Source organism: Anguilla anguilla, chromosome 11, assembly GCF_013347855.1.
Source record: "Anguilla anguilla isolate fAngAng1 chromosome 11, fAngAng1.pri, whole genome shotgun sequence".
Taxonomy (NCBI): Eukaryota; Metazoa; Chordata; class Actinopteri; order Anguilliformes; family Anguillidae; genus Anguilla; species Anguilla anguilla.
In genome coordinates this window covers 17,576,881-17,595,067 of record NC_049211.1, presented here as the reverse complement: position 1 = coordinate 17,595,067, position 18,187 = coordinate 17,576,881, and the positions used below count along the sequence as shown (strand labels likewise).

The following is an 18,187-nucleotide window of genomic DNA, read 5'->3' as shown; positions in this document are numbered from 1 at the left end:
ATTCACACTCACACACAGTCAGCCTATAGGGAACTGCCTTTCTGAAGAGCACTATGCAGGTTTTTGTTCTTTCTGCATTCATCCGAGAGCTTCCTGCTCGTTCAGCGGGCCGGGTGCTCTGAGGGGGCTCTGGAGGCGGCGCAGAGAGCTGCTGGCTCAGGGCGACGATGCCGGGAGGCCCCCAGTACCGCAGCGCTCCTCCGGACGGCCTCCCCCCCCCCCCCCCCCCCCCAGCCCCTGCGCGCTCCCCCCGTGAACCCCTCCGCCGGGCCCCGGCGCCACACCGCGCTGTAGCGGAAGGACCTGCCCATGGAGGTCATTCTCAGCCTGGTAACTGCTGACTGTTCCTCTCAGCCTCTCAGACACGGCGCTGTGAGTGATGAGTAGCGCTGTGAGTGATGAGTAGCGCTGTGAGTGATGAGTAGCGCTGTGAGTGATGAGTAGCGCTGCGAGTGATGAGTAGCGCTGTGAGTGATGAGTAGCGCTGCGAGCGCGTGGGTCGAGGGTCTGTGTGTTTCACAGCTCTGCGGTACAGTGCGGTGGGGATGAATTGCGTGGGGGCTTCCTGCTGTGAGGTGTGTGATATCTGTTACTCTGCTGAATGTGTAATGAATGTGCGGTTACTGGGGTCTGTTGAAATACCTGAAACAATGGTAACTTTGTGCCAGTGTGGAGTTTTATTATCTCACGTTTCACTTTGACTTCATGATTATTTCCTAAATGGGTAGCGAGGATTTCCTCTTTTCAATCTGTCGTGATGTTAGGCATTGTGGCAAAACAGGAAAAGCAGTGATTGTTATTTCAGCAGGATCTGCAGAACTAGCTATTTTCGAAAGAAGTGAAGTCATGACAAATGATGAAGTCCATTGTTGCATGCGGCCTCAGGAAAGAGGTGAAAGGGATACAGCTTAGAAACCGCTGAACTGTGAAAAGGGGTCAAAAATCTTGTGACTTCTGATGGATCTGAGTCTGGATGGGCTTTTTGAGACATGTCACGGCTCAAAGTGCGAGTTTTAGCATTGCGAGCGTTTGAATGGCAAGGCAGTGAAAAGGTTCGTGTTTCTGTGTTGTGTTGTAGTGTTTGCTTTAAGAGGGGCCCGCTTTTTAATGCCTGTGTGAGTTCTCCTTTGAGAAAAGGAAAAAAAAAAAAAAAGCCTTTCTGGCCAACTCCTGTGGGGAGAGAGTTTGGCCTGGAGTGTGAGCGCGCATAGCTGCATGCCCAGTGCCACGCACAGTTATGTAATTGTCCATAAATGCTGAATGGAGGCCATTGTTGCCAGATTTCCTCCACTTAAAAAACAAAAAACAAAAAGGGATTTCCATTTAGAAAGTGGCCTTTTGTGCAAATATTAGGGCCGGCTTAATTTGGCTCGGGCCTCCGTTAGTTCAGGCAGGAGGGGAAATGACACTCGGAGCTGAGAGGAGGGCCCTTCTGGGGCTAGAGAGAGTCTCCAGCCTCAATTAAAGCACGCACACCGTGTCCTGCTCACTTCCTGTCAGTCTGCACCGGTCAAACAGACCGCTCGGGGGACATTTTATATTGCAGGGTTCTTATTGATCTGGGTGCTACCGGGTTTGCCTGGATTCCGTCATTTTTCTCTCGTTTTATTTGTCTTGCCATGGAGGCTCTCAGACAGGACTATTTATTCAAATGTTAATTAAAATGTAAATTGCAGACCTACCTGCCTGTGTTTCCTTGCATACAGATGTTTCCTGGTGTTACGTTTGACAAGGCCACATTTGACGTTGTGATTTTTAGATTCTCAGAGCAAAATCAGTGCAGGTATCAGTCTTCCATGATAATTGTTGCCTTAAACGTAGACACTGTATGTTATATATAGAGTAATAATTGGCCGTTTTCAGAGAACACTTACATGAAAGTGCAGAATCCAGTCTCCTGTTCCCATCCGCCGTGCTCTTACTGTAGGGATTGGAGCTAATCGGAGGAGGCCTGTCCTGTGCCCAGCGTTTCGGCACATGTAACCCTGGGCCTGTTTTACATGTGTTGTGCAACGGCTGTTTTTCTGCCCAAAGGGCATCGTCTGTGATGTGAGGAAAGCCGGTTACCTCACCACCAGCAAAACAAGGGCCTGTTCACATGAAGGCCGAGCGGAGTAATGCGCCTTAGCCTTAGCCCTAGCCCTGCCCCTAAATCCACAGGCCCCTCTCCTCTCGGTCCCGCCATTAATCTGATCCGCTCCTGCTCTGTGAGTCACTGGGAGAAAGCCGTGTCTCACGCCTGAATGGCAGGAGAGTTTGCGCCGCTGACTAGGCGAGAGATGCTGTAGCTGCGGTCTGCGGCGATTCTGATTCTGCGGGGCTACGCTGAGCTCCTCACAGCTATGAGCACAGCTGAGGAGCAGAGTCAGGCAAGTGCAGCGCTGAGCTGCAGAGGAGAAGGGCTGGGTGCAGGGCTGGGTGCTGGGCTGGGTGCAGGGCTGGGTGCCGGGCTGGGTGCTGGGCTGGGTGCCGGGCTGGGTGCCGGGCTGGGTGCCGGGCTGGGTGCAGGGCTGGGTGCAGGGCTGGGTGCAGGGCTGGGTGCAGGGCTGGGTGCCGGGCTGGGTGCAGGGCTGGGTGCAGGGCTGGGTGCAGGGCTGGGTGCTGGGCTGGGTGCCGGGCTGGGTACCGAGCTGGGTGCTGGGGGCCCAGGCCATGTCCTCAGCCCTGCATCTGCAGGCCCTTTAAGAGGCTGGCTGATGCTGAGTCTGTGGGTGATGGATCCTGTTCTGCAGTGGCTGTGCTGCAGGTTGGCAGCAGAGGGAGAGGGAGCTGAGCGGGGAGGGCTGGCCTGTGCTGGGCTGGGCTGGGATGTGATCCATCAGGGAGGCGCTGGGCTCTGTATCTGCTGCCGCAGCAGCGCTGAGCGCAGGCCGTCCTGCCTGGAGGCTGCAGCTCCAGAGGTAGCGTGAGGCTGACACAGATACAGTGCTGTGTGTGTGTGTGTGTGTGTGTGCACATGCTGAACGAGACTAGAGTGGAGCTAGGGAGCCCAGGACCATGCAGTGCTGTCAGTGCTGGCGGCGGCAGCGGGAATGTTTATGTGCCACACCTGCTCCTGCTGCGGACGGCCACTGTGGAGCCTCAGCCAGGTGAGATCGGCAAGACGGAGAGAGAGAACAGAGGGAAAGAAGGAAGTGTGCAGGAAGAGTGAGTGGGAGTGGGAGTGAGTAGTCTCCCGTCTAGGATGGTAACTTTCTTGATTCTCTTGCTGGCTGCATAGCTTGTTTGTCGTTCTCCTAATCTGTAGCTGTGGTTGTATGAGATGTTTGTACTCAACGAATCAGACGTTTGAATATTCTCTGTGGAACCAGCATGGCTGCTCTGTATTATTCAGTCAGATTAGGCAGCACACATACTGCAAAAGCTCATGTTAAGATCATAAGAGTCACAAAAGTGAGAAGTTAAGAAATGAGAGCTTGGAATAACAATCGAACGAGGTTCTGAACGGACCATAGCCTCTCTGAAGGAGGGGCCAGTTTATCCCGCCATTTGAATTGCTGGTGTAAAAAGTGTTATTTTGCCTAGTCGATAATAAAGCTCATCTCCCAAGCGCAGCTCTTATGTTAGTTTTAGTGTCCACAGATGCTTTAGAGTAAACAGATGGTTGGAGGGTGTCCGTCTAACTAGCCAATACCAGCTTTAAGTCTTGAGGTGTTTTGGATGTAAACATGCCGTCTGACAGAACTGTTCAGTTCATTGTCAAGGTCAGGTGTAGCTGCCAGCTCTGTGCTGTTGTGTACATGATGTGCCGGAACTCATTTTGGGATTGTATTATTTGGTCCCTTTTCACCATGTTTTTATAGCTCTGTGGACAGCCGGAAGCTCCTGTGCTTTCAGCTTGTTTCATTCTTCACATCCAGTAAATCGGTAGATAATTTTCTGCCCATTGCTTCATTCCTAAGGAAGTGTTTTTATGTGCTTCATGTACACACAGAATTAGAGATACATTCTACCTGCAACCATTGCACCTGGTAGTGGGATGTCAGACCTAATCTGTGATGTGAAGATCACTGAATTTTTTTGTTACGTTTTGGCTGGAACACTGCATCCTGTTCTATCCACGAAGCAAGCCCCCTACATCCTGTCAGCTGATTCACCAGGAAGTACAACTGCCTGATTCATGTGCCTGACACGTTAGCTCTCTACCCTCGGGCTCATTTTTATTTTTATTTTTATTTTTTTAACAAAAAAAAAACAACTATTTAGCCTTCACTGCTGCAGTAGCTCGCTGGTTCAGATATTCAGAGGCTCGAGTTATTAAGAACTTATTCATGCCTTTAACAAACACTCCCATGCCTTTCCCTGAGTGAACTGTGTAAACTTTGTTTCCTTAAGTAAACTACTTTCTGCTGTCTAGGTTTGGTCTTGTCTGTTCTATTTGTGCTTTTTCACAACTAACTATTTTGCATATTCATCACATGGGTCTATATTGGGAGGAAGCGATGCAGGTTATAGACCACGTTCAGGCATCCGTTTAAAAGTTGACTTCTGGGACTTGCTTTGTGCATTTACATTTTCTCTTCCTCCCTCTTCAAAGCTCCTCAGGATTGGTTTTCTTAAATACAAACACCCAAGCTCAGCTTGCTGTGACTGGGCAGTATTGTGTGTTGTCAGTTAGTGTGGGTGGGCGTGAGAAGGCGGGAGGTGGAGTCCAGCGGAGGTGCAGACTGCCTGGGTCGCACTCGGCTGATCAGTGCAGCGGGCTGTGATCTCCGGGCTGTGAGCTCTGAGCTCTGGGCTGTGAGCTCTGGGCTGTGATCTCTGGGCTGTGAGCTCTGGGCTGTGAGCTCTGGGCTGTGAGCTCTGGGCTGTGATCTCCGGGCTGTGAGCTCTGGGCTGTGAGCTCTGGGCTGTGAGCTCTGGGCTGTGAGCTCTGGGCTGTGAGCTCCAGGCTGTGAGCCTCGGGCTGTGAGCTCCAGGCTGTGAGCTCTGGGCTGTGAGCTCTGGGCTGTGAACTTGGGCTGTGATCTCTGGGCTGTGAGCTCTGGGCTGTGAGCTCCAGGCTGCGAGCCTCGGGCTGTGAGCTCCAGGCTGTGAGCTCTGGGCTGTGAGCTCTGGGCTGCGAGCTCTGGGCTGTGAGCTCTGGGCTGTGAGCTCTGGGCTGCGAGCTCTGGGCTGTGAGCTCTGGGCTATGAGCTCTGGGCTGTGAGCTCTGGGCTGTGAGCTCTGGGCTGTGAGCTCTGGGCTGTGATCTCTGGGCTGTGAGCTCCGGGCTGTGAGCTCTGGGCTGTGAGCTCTGGGCTGTGAGCTCCAGGCCTCTCCTCTGTCTCTCAGACTCATGTGACTGTGCTGCCGCTCGCAGCACCAGAGCGGGACTCGTGGCCTTAAGCCGTCTCATCGCAGGTCGATTACAGAAGCCTTGCAAAGTCATCAGTGTGCCTGAGGCCAGGGAGATGGAGGCAGTAGAGATTTGTTTCATTTGTTCAAAATCCTGTTCTTGAATGTTCAGGTTTATCGCTGTTTATTAGGATGGATTAAGTGTTGTATGACTTGAACTTAGGAAAAGCTATACCATGCTAACCAATATAATGGGCCACTACAAGGTAGGGTCTCTGAAGCTTTCTTAAGGCACCTGAGGGTATGATGTCAGCATTCAGTAATGCAGGCCAGGCAGTATGGCAGTTGCCTCTGTGTGTGAGTCATCACCCTGTAACATGAGGACGTTAAAGGTATTCGGGCAACTGACATGGCAGGTCTTGCACAGTTGTGTGTAAGCATGGTTGTTTTATAGAAACAATGTTTTGTGCAATATTGTGATGTTCTCACTGCATCCTTATTAAACTCGCCTTTCCCTCTCTATTGAAGTGTACTCAAGTTCACAGTAAACAGCTGGTCATTCAACTAAATGTACTCTTAAGCAATCCAGTTTTAACTTGAGACAGTCACTGAACTGGAACCTCCGAGTCTTCTGCTTGATTCAACATTTGCATTACCGCCATTAAGCCTACGCTCTAATCCAAAGCAGCTTGCCTAGTTTCTATGCGCTGTCTGTTTATTCAGTTCCATGACCATTATACTGCAGTGCTACCTTGCGTTCGCTGCCGTGTGCAATTTATTCACTTTATTAGAGCAGATTTGTGTGAATACATTGACCTGCCAGATCATTTTTACGTGGTGTGCAGTTGTGCCTGTGAACGCAAAACTGGGCAAAAATGGTTGCCTAAAATGGATGTACTGCGCTGTGTTTAATATTTTTTTATATAATGTTTTATGTTAGTATTAGTGTATGCTCTTTAGTAACATTTTCAGATGACATGTTATCCATATACAGCTGGCTCACGTTTAAGGCTCATATGGTATCATATGAAACACGTGGGTAATTCAAATTATGGCAAGCTATCTCCCCTTATCAACTCTAAGCAGTATGAGCTGCATGGACGTATTCAGAAAGCCAGTTAGGGTAATAGACCTTGATTACCTCGATTACCCTCTGATATTGAAATTGCAAGACGTGTACATTTTGTATTAAAATTACAACAAATTGCTAGAAAATCGCTGCAAAGCTTGTCCATTATAAATGTGTTGTGACTCCTGTTTGAACACTGTATGATGGTGTTGGTGGTCAGTTGTAGTTTTATTGCTGGTAGAATTTGAAAGCTGTACCGGGAACAAAAAAAACTTGCATGTATATATCATTACATTCATTGCAGTTTGGTTCATCTTTCGTGGAAAGAAACTGGTAGTGAATACCCCGTTTAGTTGCCGTTTTCGACATAAAACAGTGCCATATTTCATTCATGAGACAGTTCGTGCAGTGACGAGCTGTATGAGAAATTGAAAATCTTTTTTTTATTTTCTACTTCGACTTTTTGCTTCCATAGGATTTTGCCTTCTGTTAAAATATTTTTTGTTCTGATTTTGTTAGCTGGTGGTGCAGCATATCATCGCGGTGTTAAATGAAAAAGTTACTATTCATCATTTTAAACAAGGTATCGCATACCAATTTGGAATGAGAATGACGATGTAATAAAGGGAAACCCCTACCAGTGGCCAGGCGAAACTGGCAGAACTGGACCAGCAGTGAGACCAACCTCATAAACTCGTTCATATTAGTTAGCTGACAATAGATTGGGTGATATGATCTCGCAAACGCCCTCTTTTGTCCTGCAGTCGGTGAGGCAATATAATCTTGGTGCGCTCAGAATTGGTCAGGTATTGCCATTCGCGCTCTCGGAACGCCGCCTTCATTTGGTTGAAACTGACGCGTTTCGGAGCGTTTGTCGGTTTCGTATCCGCTTTCAAAACAAATTCCTTTTTCTAAGACACATCGGTGGCTTGGAAATCGGAAAAGAGGGTTTCTAAATGAGATCGGTAGTTATGTTCTTCATCCGAATAGGAAAATGCACTGGAAACTGTTGCTTCGTCTAAAAAAGAGAAAGGTGAGACTGTGCTTCTCTGCGTTTGTTTTTGTACTTTCCCGATGCAGGTGCAATTATTAATTTTGATTTAGTGGATTGCAGTAACGACAGGCTACTCAATAAAAACGCAACGATTCGTCTTCCTGAGTCGGCAGACTTTTGCTGTTTTGCTAGTTGGCCAATCGTAGCCACAACCTATTTTTACTGATAATAGTGATAAGTTTTCCACGCGACAAGTTTTTGAGTTATAGTGTTTGTGGACCTTGTTACCGTATTTGCTTACTTTATTTTAGAGAATCTTTCGCTAACATGTCGGGGTTTTCCCTGTTACGGCATACGATTGCTAATCCGATGGCTAATTAACGAATGTTAATTCGCATTTATATCGCCACTAGCTGCTTAACTTAAGGTATTCATTAACGGGTCAAAAACGGCACAGTCAAAGGTTATTGATTACAAAGATTGGCTCGGATTCTCGTGCAGGTTATCTTTCGTCTGTTCAGAGTTAAACGGATCACGACTGTAATAATCAATTCAGCGGCTAATTCTTCTGGATGAACTTCCGAAAGTGGAACTCCTGCGTAATTGGATATTTATTCTAAGTGGAATGTCTAATTATTATATTTTTAATACAAATGATTAACGAATACATTCATTTCTTAAAAGCAGCTATAAAAATCTGGAGAGCATATTTCTGCAGTGAGCTATGCAAAGCTACAAAAAGTGTTCAGTTTTCAGACCTAATGATGAACGCTATGTCAGACTCATTTGGTCATTTTCTAGCCTGCTTTTTTTAACTGTAGTAGTTACAGATTATTAAATCAACAGAGTAACTTTTTATTACTCCGATAGCTGTGCATGGTCGCTGTCAAATAAACCTAAAAAATCTTAAATGGTCGAGAACATTTATCGACAGCAGCTGCATTTGTATGTATGTATGCAAGCAGAACAACAGGGAATGACAATGTCTCATTCTGTTTAACTTTTTTTAACATGATGTTTGTGGAGGTTTAACGTACAGCGTGCTTCCCAAAAAAGGCTGACCGGAAAGCCTATCATCTGACCGAGTGGGGATTCTACGCTAGACGAGGTCTCGTCCAGCTACGCGCATCAGCGGATGGCGGGCGGTGCCCCGCGGAGTGTTCTTCCAGTCTCACGCTGTCTCTCCTCCCCCTCCTCAGATCGAGCGGCTGGAGGTGAGTGGCCTGGCGCAGCCGGCCAGCGCGCTAGCCTGCGGCGCTGATGGCTCCTACGCGGTGGACGTGGTGGACAGCACGCCGGACCCGCAGCGCACCAAGCAGGCCATCACACATCTGCAGCAGAAGATCCTGCGGCTCACCGAGCAGATCAAGATCGAGCAGACGGCGCGCGACGACAACGTGGCCGAGTACCTGAAGCTGGCCAACAACGCCGACAAGCAGCAGAGCGCCCGCATCAAGCAGGTCTTCGAGAAGAAGAACCAGAAGTCTGCGCAGACCATCCAGCAGCTGCAGAGGAAGCTGGACCACTACCACCGCAAGCTGAGGGAGGTGGAGCACAACGGCATCCCGCGCCAGCCCAAGGACGTCTTCCGGGACATGCACCAGGGCCTGAAGGGCGTGGGCGCAAAGGTGACGGGCTTCAGCGAGGGCGTGGTGGACAGCGTGAAGGGCGGCCTCTCCAGCTTCTCCCAGGCCACGCACTCGGCGGCCGGGGCGGTGGTGTCCAAGCCGCGGGAGATCGCCTCGCTCATACGGAACAAGTTCGGCAGCGCGGACAACATCTCGGGCCTGAAGGACTCCCTGGACGAGTCGCAGGGCGAGGACGGCTCCCGGCCGCTGGGCGGATGCGGCCAGCTGCAGTCCAGCCCCAGGTACGGCAGCGAGGACGACTGCTCCAGCGCCACCTCGGGCTCTGCCGGCGCCAACAGCACCACCGGGGCCCCCGGGGGCCCCCCCAGCTCCAAGACCAACGCGCTGGACAGCACGCAGAGCTCAGGTTTCGACGCGCTCTTCCACGAGATTCAGGAGATCCGTGACACTCAGAGCCGTCTGGAGGAGTCGTTTGAGAGCCTCAAGACGCACTACCAGAAGGACAACACCTTAATCATGGAGGCCCTGCAGGAAGAGCGCTACAGGTAACTCTCCTCTAATAACATCACAGGCTCAGTCTGCCTTTCTACTCAAAGGCATGTAGGCAAATACTGCATGTTGTAATTAGCAACTGGACTGAGAGATATTTATGCAGTATATTAATATTTGCTTGAATAGATCTAGAATGTATGTATTTATTTACGGTATAATGGGCTGAAAATGAATTTGTAATGAGCATTTGATGGAAAAAAGTTTAGTTCAGGAAAATAGTGTATCTCCATTTTAGTATTCTTTGAAAGCATCTCATCAGGGAATGCTGGCTGTGTGGGAGGGCAGTGTGACTTTAACGCAGCAGGGATTGCTCATTGAGCAGTTTTGATCACTGGAGACGCACACATGGCCTACAGGTAGAGGCTCCAGGCTACATTCACTCTGCTGTTTCATCAGCTGTTTGATCCAAAAAAAGAGGCTGCAATTCAAAGTCTTTGTTGTCCTGTTGTGGTTTGTACCAGGACGTGTTTAGACCAGTCTCTGCCTGTTGAGTGAACATGGAGAGGCTCCCTGTTGAGTGACGCTAGCAGGTTTCTGCTAAGAGCTGTGCTGTACAGTGTGTGCTGTGTTAGACACAGAGTCATCTGGGCAGGGTCCAGTGCTGCTGTTGCACAAACAGCTGTGCACCTGCAAGAGGAAATGACATCATTGCTGTGAGTCACTGTGGCTTTAATGGAATGGTGAAGAGGCACCCGGGCACACACACACACAACCTTCTGCACAGTCCTATTGGTCTTCCTCCCCATTGAACATTGTCATTGCAGTATTTCAAAATATTACAAGAATTGTTATCAACTTAACACCATGCAAAACAGCCTGTTTTAACATTCCCATTATTGTCTGCAACAAAAGATGATATGCCTAGTATGCTTCATACTCAGGTGATATTATCAGGAGAGATGGTGGGTTGTTATAGTTGTATGGTTATGACAAAACATCGGCTGATTAAAATGAAATCATTTTCTTCACTTTGTTAATTAGGGAGTTATTTTCTTTTGGTGAGTATCAGTAATATGTATCTGTTATCTGAAACATGACTGTAAGACAGGGCATTTAAAAATCAGAGTAAGCTCAGTGCCTTTCATTCTACTGAGTGAATGTTAAGAATGTTCACTAGTTGCTCAGCTGGAAGACAGCTTGGATGGTCTGAGCAGAATCATGGTAGCCTATAGCCTAGATGCCCTACTTAGCTTACAGTCCTGTAGCAGTATGGATGTTCATTCTGGCTAAATTTGTCACAGCGTCAGTGTGTACAGTAGGTACCTGGGAAGATGTCTGTCATTGCTGGGTTGTTTGTATGTCCACACATTTTCCTCAGTGTGAGGGTATTGATACCTATTCAGATGTCTGTTAGTCTTGTGGTTCACACTCTTGTAGGTGCATTAAAGTGTCAGAGAATGTAAACCTCTCTGTAAATCTCTCTTTTCCTTTTCTGTTGGTAGATATACTGTATACCTTTATTATCAAAGATTCCAGTGTAGATTTCTGTTATGTGGTAAAAAAGATGATACTATTAAAATCTACAGATATATGACCAACGCATGCACTTAAATCAGTATTTGGACATTTGTACTCTTGTCCAGGGTCAAGGAACATTTACCTATGTAGATTTCTGCCAGTGTCTGTTGTCATAAGACCAGGAGGAAGGAACTGGATAATTACCTGGTGGAGCTCTCAAACACTCTTGACGGTGTAAGGCAATCATGAACATGCTCTGGATTGGCCAGAACATGCTAATGGAAGGTGGAATGATGGATGCTGTTGGTTGATGATTAATCTGCTCAGATACTGATTGCATGCGAGCCTCCAGATGTGCTGCACACCGTGAGCGGTGGACTATGACTTTCCATTCAGTGAGGAGATGATAAAGCTCTCAGGGGGAGAGTTGGTAGGATCCATTTCAATCCAAAGCCTTCTGCATGCGTCAGTGTAGGCCTACTGCTGTATTTTTTTTATCCGTTAGCAAAATCCAACATGAGAAGAAATGACCATCTGCCATTGTCACATTTTTAAACAGTAAACTAATGGTTAATTGTAGTGGCCACACATCCTATATGAGTCATTTGAAACTGGGTAGTCCCAGTCTGATTGGTCTGCACTGCTGGTGGTATGTTTATCGCACATGGGATTGGTCATCACTGCCCATGGTTTCTGTCTGTCACAAATGCCTTGGTGCTGTTGTATGGGGTTAGAGACTGTAGGAGAGTTTCAGGGACAAAGGGATACATACTATCCCAATGATGAGCCTGTTTGTTCGACTCTAATCCTAATTACGGTTTGCTAGATCAGGTCGTGCGTGCGTGCCTGCCTGTGTAGTGTACAGGTAAAGTTGTGCTGCCGCTGACTCTGACCCGTGTCTGTGTGCAGGTGTGAGCGGCTGGAGGAACAGCTGAATGACCTGACTGAGCTCCATCAGAACGAGATCCTCAACCTGAAGCAGGAGCTGGCCAGCATGGAGGAGAAGATCGCCTACCAGTCATACGAGCGAGCGCGGGACATCCAGGTGAGGCGGCAGAGCAGAGAGCGGCCCTTATTTACCACTCTCGGGTTCAGTGCTAATGGTGAACACTTCCTCCCAATGTCCGAGCTCACGTGCAGGTATGACCTCTACCTGCAAACACATCAGATCAGGAAGTTTTCAGCAGGGAAGAAAACTGGCTTTACTTCCTCTGCTTTACTTATTGAGATGTTATCCTTATCATACTAACAGCTAATCCTGGTAATACTGTTGAGTTGTGTTTATGGTGCCCTGTTTGACTCCGCTTCTTGTTATTGTTCGTCATGATTACCTAGAAGGGATCATGCCATATCACACCTCCCTGTACCCTAGCACATAGTGCGCTGATAATTTCCTTATTGCTCAGAGCTGGTGGTAGTACCATGATACTCTCTCTACAATGGGTTGTCCATATGTTCATTATATTTCCTTTATGTTGACCTATTTAACACGTGAACCCCAAATATGTCACAGTGGGGCCGGTTTGGACCTGGACACATGCATCTCAATTAATGTAGCAAATTCCTCATTACTAGCTGTTTTGTTTCCCCAGAAGCCTACATGCAGTACTGGTTCAGCAGGAAATAAGAAGTGAATTAAAGTAGGGTGAGGATAACAGCAGGTTGGACTGGAGTTTATAATCACGTTTTGCCTGTGCATAGTCTCCATTAATAAAGAAATGTGTTTTGAACAACAGACTGCATAGGAAACAAACTTTAGGCCGGTAGAGTCCGAGTGGGCTTTTATAATGCAGTGACATTTTATGGTCTCTCAGTTATTTTGGTGTATTTTACCCGTACAGTAATCTTGTTTTTGTCTATATTATCAGCAAGCACGCTGTTTATCAGCATTCACAAATGTAATAAAGTGCTAAAGTAGCTGCCATAAAGCTGCGGGCTGCCTGCAACCTCTCAGTGTCAGTGGGTGGAGCTACAGGTGTGCTTTTGGATGATGTAATGCTGGTTTGAATGTTATCAACTGTAGAACAAGAATGACCGGAACACCCAGAAGGCCTGGCAGTGCACCAGTGCAGTTAATTGTCCTGGTCTCTGTGGCATTTGATGACAGGGTAGAGCAGGAAAAGAACAAATACAAGCACTATTGTCTCTAGGAATGGGAAAGAAACAATAGAGCATTGAAAGCGCTGGTTTATGTTGGCAGTGATGACGCTAGCATGAGATTCTTCTCTGCTCTGTGGGGGTGTGTGTGTGTGTGTGTGTGTGTGTGTGTGTGTGTGTGTGTGTGTGTGTATGCATACACTTGTATGTGTGTGTGTGTGTGCATCTGTGTGTTTGTGTGCACACGCGCACATGTGCATGTATGTGTGGTGTGTGTGTGAGAGAGAGAAGGACAGAGGGGGGAGGAGTGGAGAGAATGTGGGTTGTGGCCTGCCGTACCTGGCACTGCCAGCAAAGATGATATGTGCCTCTCAGTGGCCAAACTCAGACTTACACACTCAAATTGTCTTGATTTAAAAAATAAAAATAAAAAATCCATTGCATCACTGTATAATTGCTTTTACCTAAGTCTATATAAATTGCTGTAATATGAACTGAACATTAGTACAAATCTACAGGTGTGGCAGTAGTTGTTAAGAGGAGCTGAAAGCTCATTGGTGGAGGTTGTTCTGAGCCTGTACTGGTCAGTGCTCCTCATAGGTGGATACTGTGTGAGCCGATGTGGCTGGGCGCAGGTGCGGCCGGTGGTACCGCGCAGGCTAACCCGCGCGTCTCTGTCCTTCCCGCAGGAGGCGCTGGAGGCCTGCCAGACGCGCATCTCTAAGATGGAGCTGCAGCAGCAGCAGCAGCAGGTGGTGCAGCTGGAGGGGCTGGAGAACGCCACGGCGCGCACGCTGCTGGGCAAGCTGATCAACGTGCTGCTGGCCGTCATGGCCGTGCTGCTGGTCTTCGTCTCCACCGTGGCCAACTGCGTGGTGCCGCTCATGAAGACACGCAACCGGACCTTTAGCACTTTCTTCCTGGTGGTCATGTTGGCTTTCCTGTGGAAAAACTGGGACGCCATCTCGGGGTACATGGACCGCTTCCTGCAGCCGCCCAGATAGCCTGCCGCGGGGCTCGCCGGGCGCACCGGGTGGCGGGAGAATTCTGACGACAGGACAACTGGGCACAGACCACGCAGGGGGCGGTCCGAGAAGAGAACGGTGGCCCGCCTTCGTTTTTCAAGGAAAGGAGTGAATCTGTTTACATTTTGGAGAAAAAGTTCTTTCTTTTCTTGCAGGACGCATTGTAATACATTTCTTCATTTCTAGAAATTCATCAGATTTATTGTTTATTATTATTATTATTATTATTATTATTTTATTTTATTTTGTTGGATTACATGTAGCATTAAGTTTCACGCGCGCTGGTGTCTCTGCTGGAGGTGGGGTACGCGCCAGCGGGAGAGCACACCCGAGTCGGCCCCTCGCTGTGAAGAGCGAGCACATTCCAGAGAGGCGCCGGGGCCGCTCCCCGCCGCGGGCCGAGCCGCGAGGGGGCGGGGGCGCGGGCGCGGGGGCGCGGGCGACGCAACGCAGGGCCACACTCGGCCAAACCCACCTCACATGCGTTTGAGTTTGTTTTTACTTTTCTTTTTTTTCTTCTCTTCACTCCATTGAGCTCGGAGACGGAAGGAGGACGACGCTCCGTTTTCTCCCGGGGGAAAAAAAATAAACGAAGCAAAATGAAAAAAAACGGACGATAAAGTCAGACGAACATACTTGAAGAGCGTCACGCTCAAAGACTCTCAGTGCTTCCGTACTGTTTCTATTAGTGATGGACTTGAGTCGTTTTTAGTTCTTTTTTATTTTTTAAAGAAATAAATAAAACGCTGTTTTAAAAGGAAGTAATGAGTGAATAATTGAAGGCGCGTGGGAGAGAAGGGTAAAGCGCGGAGCCTGTCGGTCACCGGGGCATCAGAAAGAGGCCGTGCGCGTGTTAGCGCTCTGCCCTGGCTGCAGCGGAGTTGGCGGGAGGCTGTGTCAGCCTGCTGCTGCAGTGTTACACCCCGCGGCTCTGCACTCACACACTGCTGCCTCCCCCACGCTCACCGCTCTGCGCGCTCTGTGCGCTCGCTGTCCTGCGTCTGGCCTGCGTCTCGCTGTCCTGCGTCTGGCCTGCGGTGGCTCACGTTCTGCTTGCTGCCATTTTGAATTTCCCACCGGTAGGAAAATGAGGGTGCTGAAAAGTGTAATGTGGTCTGGTGGTGCCATGGCCGAGGGGTCTCGTGTGAAGTTGTGTGGTTAGGCTCCTCAAGTAGTTTCTCTTTTTGCGGGGTGCTTAGCAGTTAGGGCAGGGGGTGGGGTACGTTTCGGACGCCTTTGAGCCGTTAGTGGTCTGGAGGGTAGATTCATGCTCAGTAACGGAAATGAGCCAGGGGTCAGAGTATTGCACAAATGGCTCCGCCCCCAGTGTCTCAGCATTACATTCAGGAGCTCATAGGGAGCACATAGTGGACATGGTTGGGCTTCACTCCTCAGTCATGACAGGAGACCACAGGGGTGTTCAGTCAGAGGCAGGTGACTGTATTGGCCACTGTATTCAGGCACGTACAGGCCTTTTCTGTAGGGTTAGGAAACTCAGGCATCCTCTCCCTCCATCGCCCTGTTCTGTACGCTGGCAGTGGCTAAGAGTGCCTCCCCAGATGCTTACTCCAGCTGGGGGCCCGAGTACAGCCTTTCTCTTCATCATCCTTCGTGCCAAAAGAAGTCTTACATCAGATCCATGGTTTTATGAAGATAACCTTTCCAATTTGACCCGACTACTGTTTGTTTACAAAGAAACCTTGCACTGTTCCATGAGTTAAAATGGAAAAAGTTATTTTTGTATTTTTCAAGAGTACACATACATTCTCTTGTGGGTCTCCGCTTCATGTTGTCCATAAATGTACAGAATTCTGACCATAAATCCAGGTCGACTCCCACTGAAGGCTGTCCTCCCATTCAGCAGTGATGTTGTGCTAGCACCCCCCCCCCCCCCCCCCCCCGCCCCCCACCACCAACCCCCCACCCCCCACCCCAAAGCCTGACCTCTGAGCGAACTCCCGCCTCTCCGCTCTGCATTTTCCGCTCGACCTTTCTTTGGCCACCTGCGTGACGTGGCCGTACTGGGCCTGTTGTGCAGGCTGTAGTGTGGCTGCCCTGCGAGTGTGTGCGCCAGGCTGCTTATGCATCCAAAATGGACTGCCACACTGGAGCGCACACATGCGTATAATCAGGATATACCGTAGGTGCTAACGTCAGCAGATCCTCCTCAGATATGGTTTCATCAGTGCAGACGGTGATGTCGGTGGGCAGAGTTTGTTTTTCAGTGTTGTGCAGAAGCCAGTGCTCTTTCTGGTGCTTCCAGTGACAGGCTTGTTTAGTGACGGGCAGTGGTCCTGCTGTGCTCTCACCATGTGGGATTAGTGAGGGTGGAGGGGTAATGAACAACTCCAGTGCCTTTTGTGTTTTTTTTATAAAAATGTGTGAATAATAAAGTGGAGCATTCCTGGTTTACCTGTTGAGACAGTATCTTTTTTAAAAACAAAACATTTTTTTGTGAAATTTATGATTATTGTGCATTGTTGCCCATGATCTCTTGCCTGCATATGATTCTGTCATGGTATTTACAGTACAGTACAGCATTTGCCAAAAACATATTGTAGAAATGACGAATATTGAAAATATAAATCCCTCTGAAAACATACATCCATCAAGATAACTTTTTTCCTCCCCAATTTTTTTTGTTCTATACCACTTCATGTACTACATTAGATCTATCTTGAGTCTGTACTTCATTATTTAAATCTATGCCTGTGGTTTTGGTTCTAATGTGACAGTGCAGGGTACCCTGTGCTGTATGTTCAGTATCAGGCAAATACAAAATAAGGTTCTGTGGCTGTTCACTCAACTCTCAAATGCATACTGTATGCTGCATACTGTGAGACGCATACTGTGTGATGCATACTGTATGATGCATACTGTGTGATGCATACTGTATGGGTTTGCAGTGGTCTTGAGGGTAAATTCTGTGTTTCCTGACTGGTGGATTCTGACACTTTCAAAGACTTATACAATGGATCAAAGTGGTTATTGGGTTCTATTAAGTCGTTTGGTGAAAGGGCTAAGCTCTTAGAGGTGTGTGTTCGTGCGTGTGTATGCATTGAGGAAAGGACATTGTGAGGTATTCAGCCATTTGTGCCAAATCTAAAACTGAAGCGTCTCCATTCAGAGCGTGCGTCACATGCATTTCGCTTGTGTTCCTATGTGTTTGCCCCTGGCTCATGCGTTATTTTTTCCTGTCTTGCGTTAGGGTGCAGGAAAGCAACTGCCTCATTGCACAGTATTTTGAAAATGGCCTGTTTGGCCTAACTGCCTATAGTAAAAACTCTTGTTTGATTAAATTGGACATAAAATTCATGACGCACTGAGTAAAGCTGAGTAAATAAATTTGAATATTTTGCATACTTAGTGATTTTTTTTAATTTTTTTATTGTTTTATGGCCATATGGCAATTTGTTTCTCTCTGTGACCTTTAGAGGTCTGGGAATGAAATACTGCTCATAAGTTATTTTTAGTATTTTGGTATCAAATACTAAATGGGATTTTAATTATTTCCAAATATAGCTCTAAAAGGCCAATAAAAAAAAGATACTGTCTCAAAATTTGCATTTTTTGTTGTCTTCACTGCGACACGCTGTTTAACCAAGGAAAGTCATAACTTGGAGAGCCTCCTAGTGGCGGCGTGTTGGTTTTAATAAGTATTACTTGAGGAAATCAAACTAGTCCTGTACATGTGCGTGTTGTGTGCGAGGTGGTTCAGTACCATTAGTTGGTGTCTCTTTAAGCCCTGAAAGTGTTCTCGCCTGTTATTTGACTCACAAACACGGGTTGGAAGTATGGTGAAAAGAAAATAAATTGCTTGTGGAAGTAACATTAGTTTTAGAGTCAAAGCTGCTAATTGTAAAAGGAAGCTTACTGAAGATTTATATTGATGTCCTGTTCCAGTCTGTCACAAGATTTATGTGGCTGTTTCCATGTACAATAAAACCGAAATAAAGACCTCAGCTGTTACTTCACATGGTCTTTCTCATTGTTGCGGCTTTAGGTCTCGCGGTGGCGAAGCGCTCGCCCTGCTCTGCTGTTGAGCGTAGAGCTGGCGGCTGTGTCAGGTGTCTGCGAGACTTCCTGTGGTGATTTGGAAGACTGTGGTCTGGGTAGCGTCCTCCCA

At 48.0% G+C, this 18,187-nt stretch overlaps 1 protein-coding gene across 6 annotated transcripts in view; it reads left to right on the top strand.

The window, feature by feature from the left end:
• The window catches only part of tmcc1a (transmembrane and coiled-coil domain family 1a), a 63,474-nt gene extending 48,993 nt beyond the window's left edge, over positions 1-14,481 (top strand). For 4 of the 6 annotated variants that reach the window (XM_035381504.1, XM_035381503.1, XM_035381502.1 and 1 more), the window contains 3 exons: positions 8,540-9,474; positions 11,849-11,984; positions 13,726-14,481. In XM_035381504.1, the coding sequence (XP_035237395.1) occupies positions 8,540-9,474; positions 11,849-11,984; positions 13,726-14,040 (1,386 nt within the window). In that variant the 3' untranslated portion in view covers positions 14,041-14,481. Of the gene's footprint in view, positions 1-2,972; positions 3,090-6,924; positions 7,380-8,539; positions 9,475-11,848; positions 11,985-13,725 lie in introns of those variants that run through there. The other 2 variants (XM_035381505.1, XM_035381507.1) reach the window with 2 other exon arrangements.
• The last annotated feature ends 3,706 nt before the right edge of the window (positions 14,482-18,187 follow it).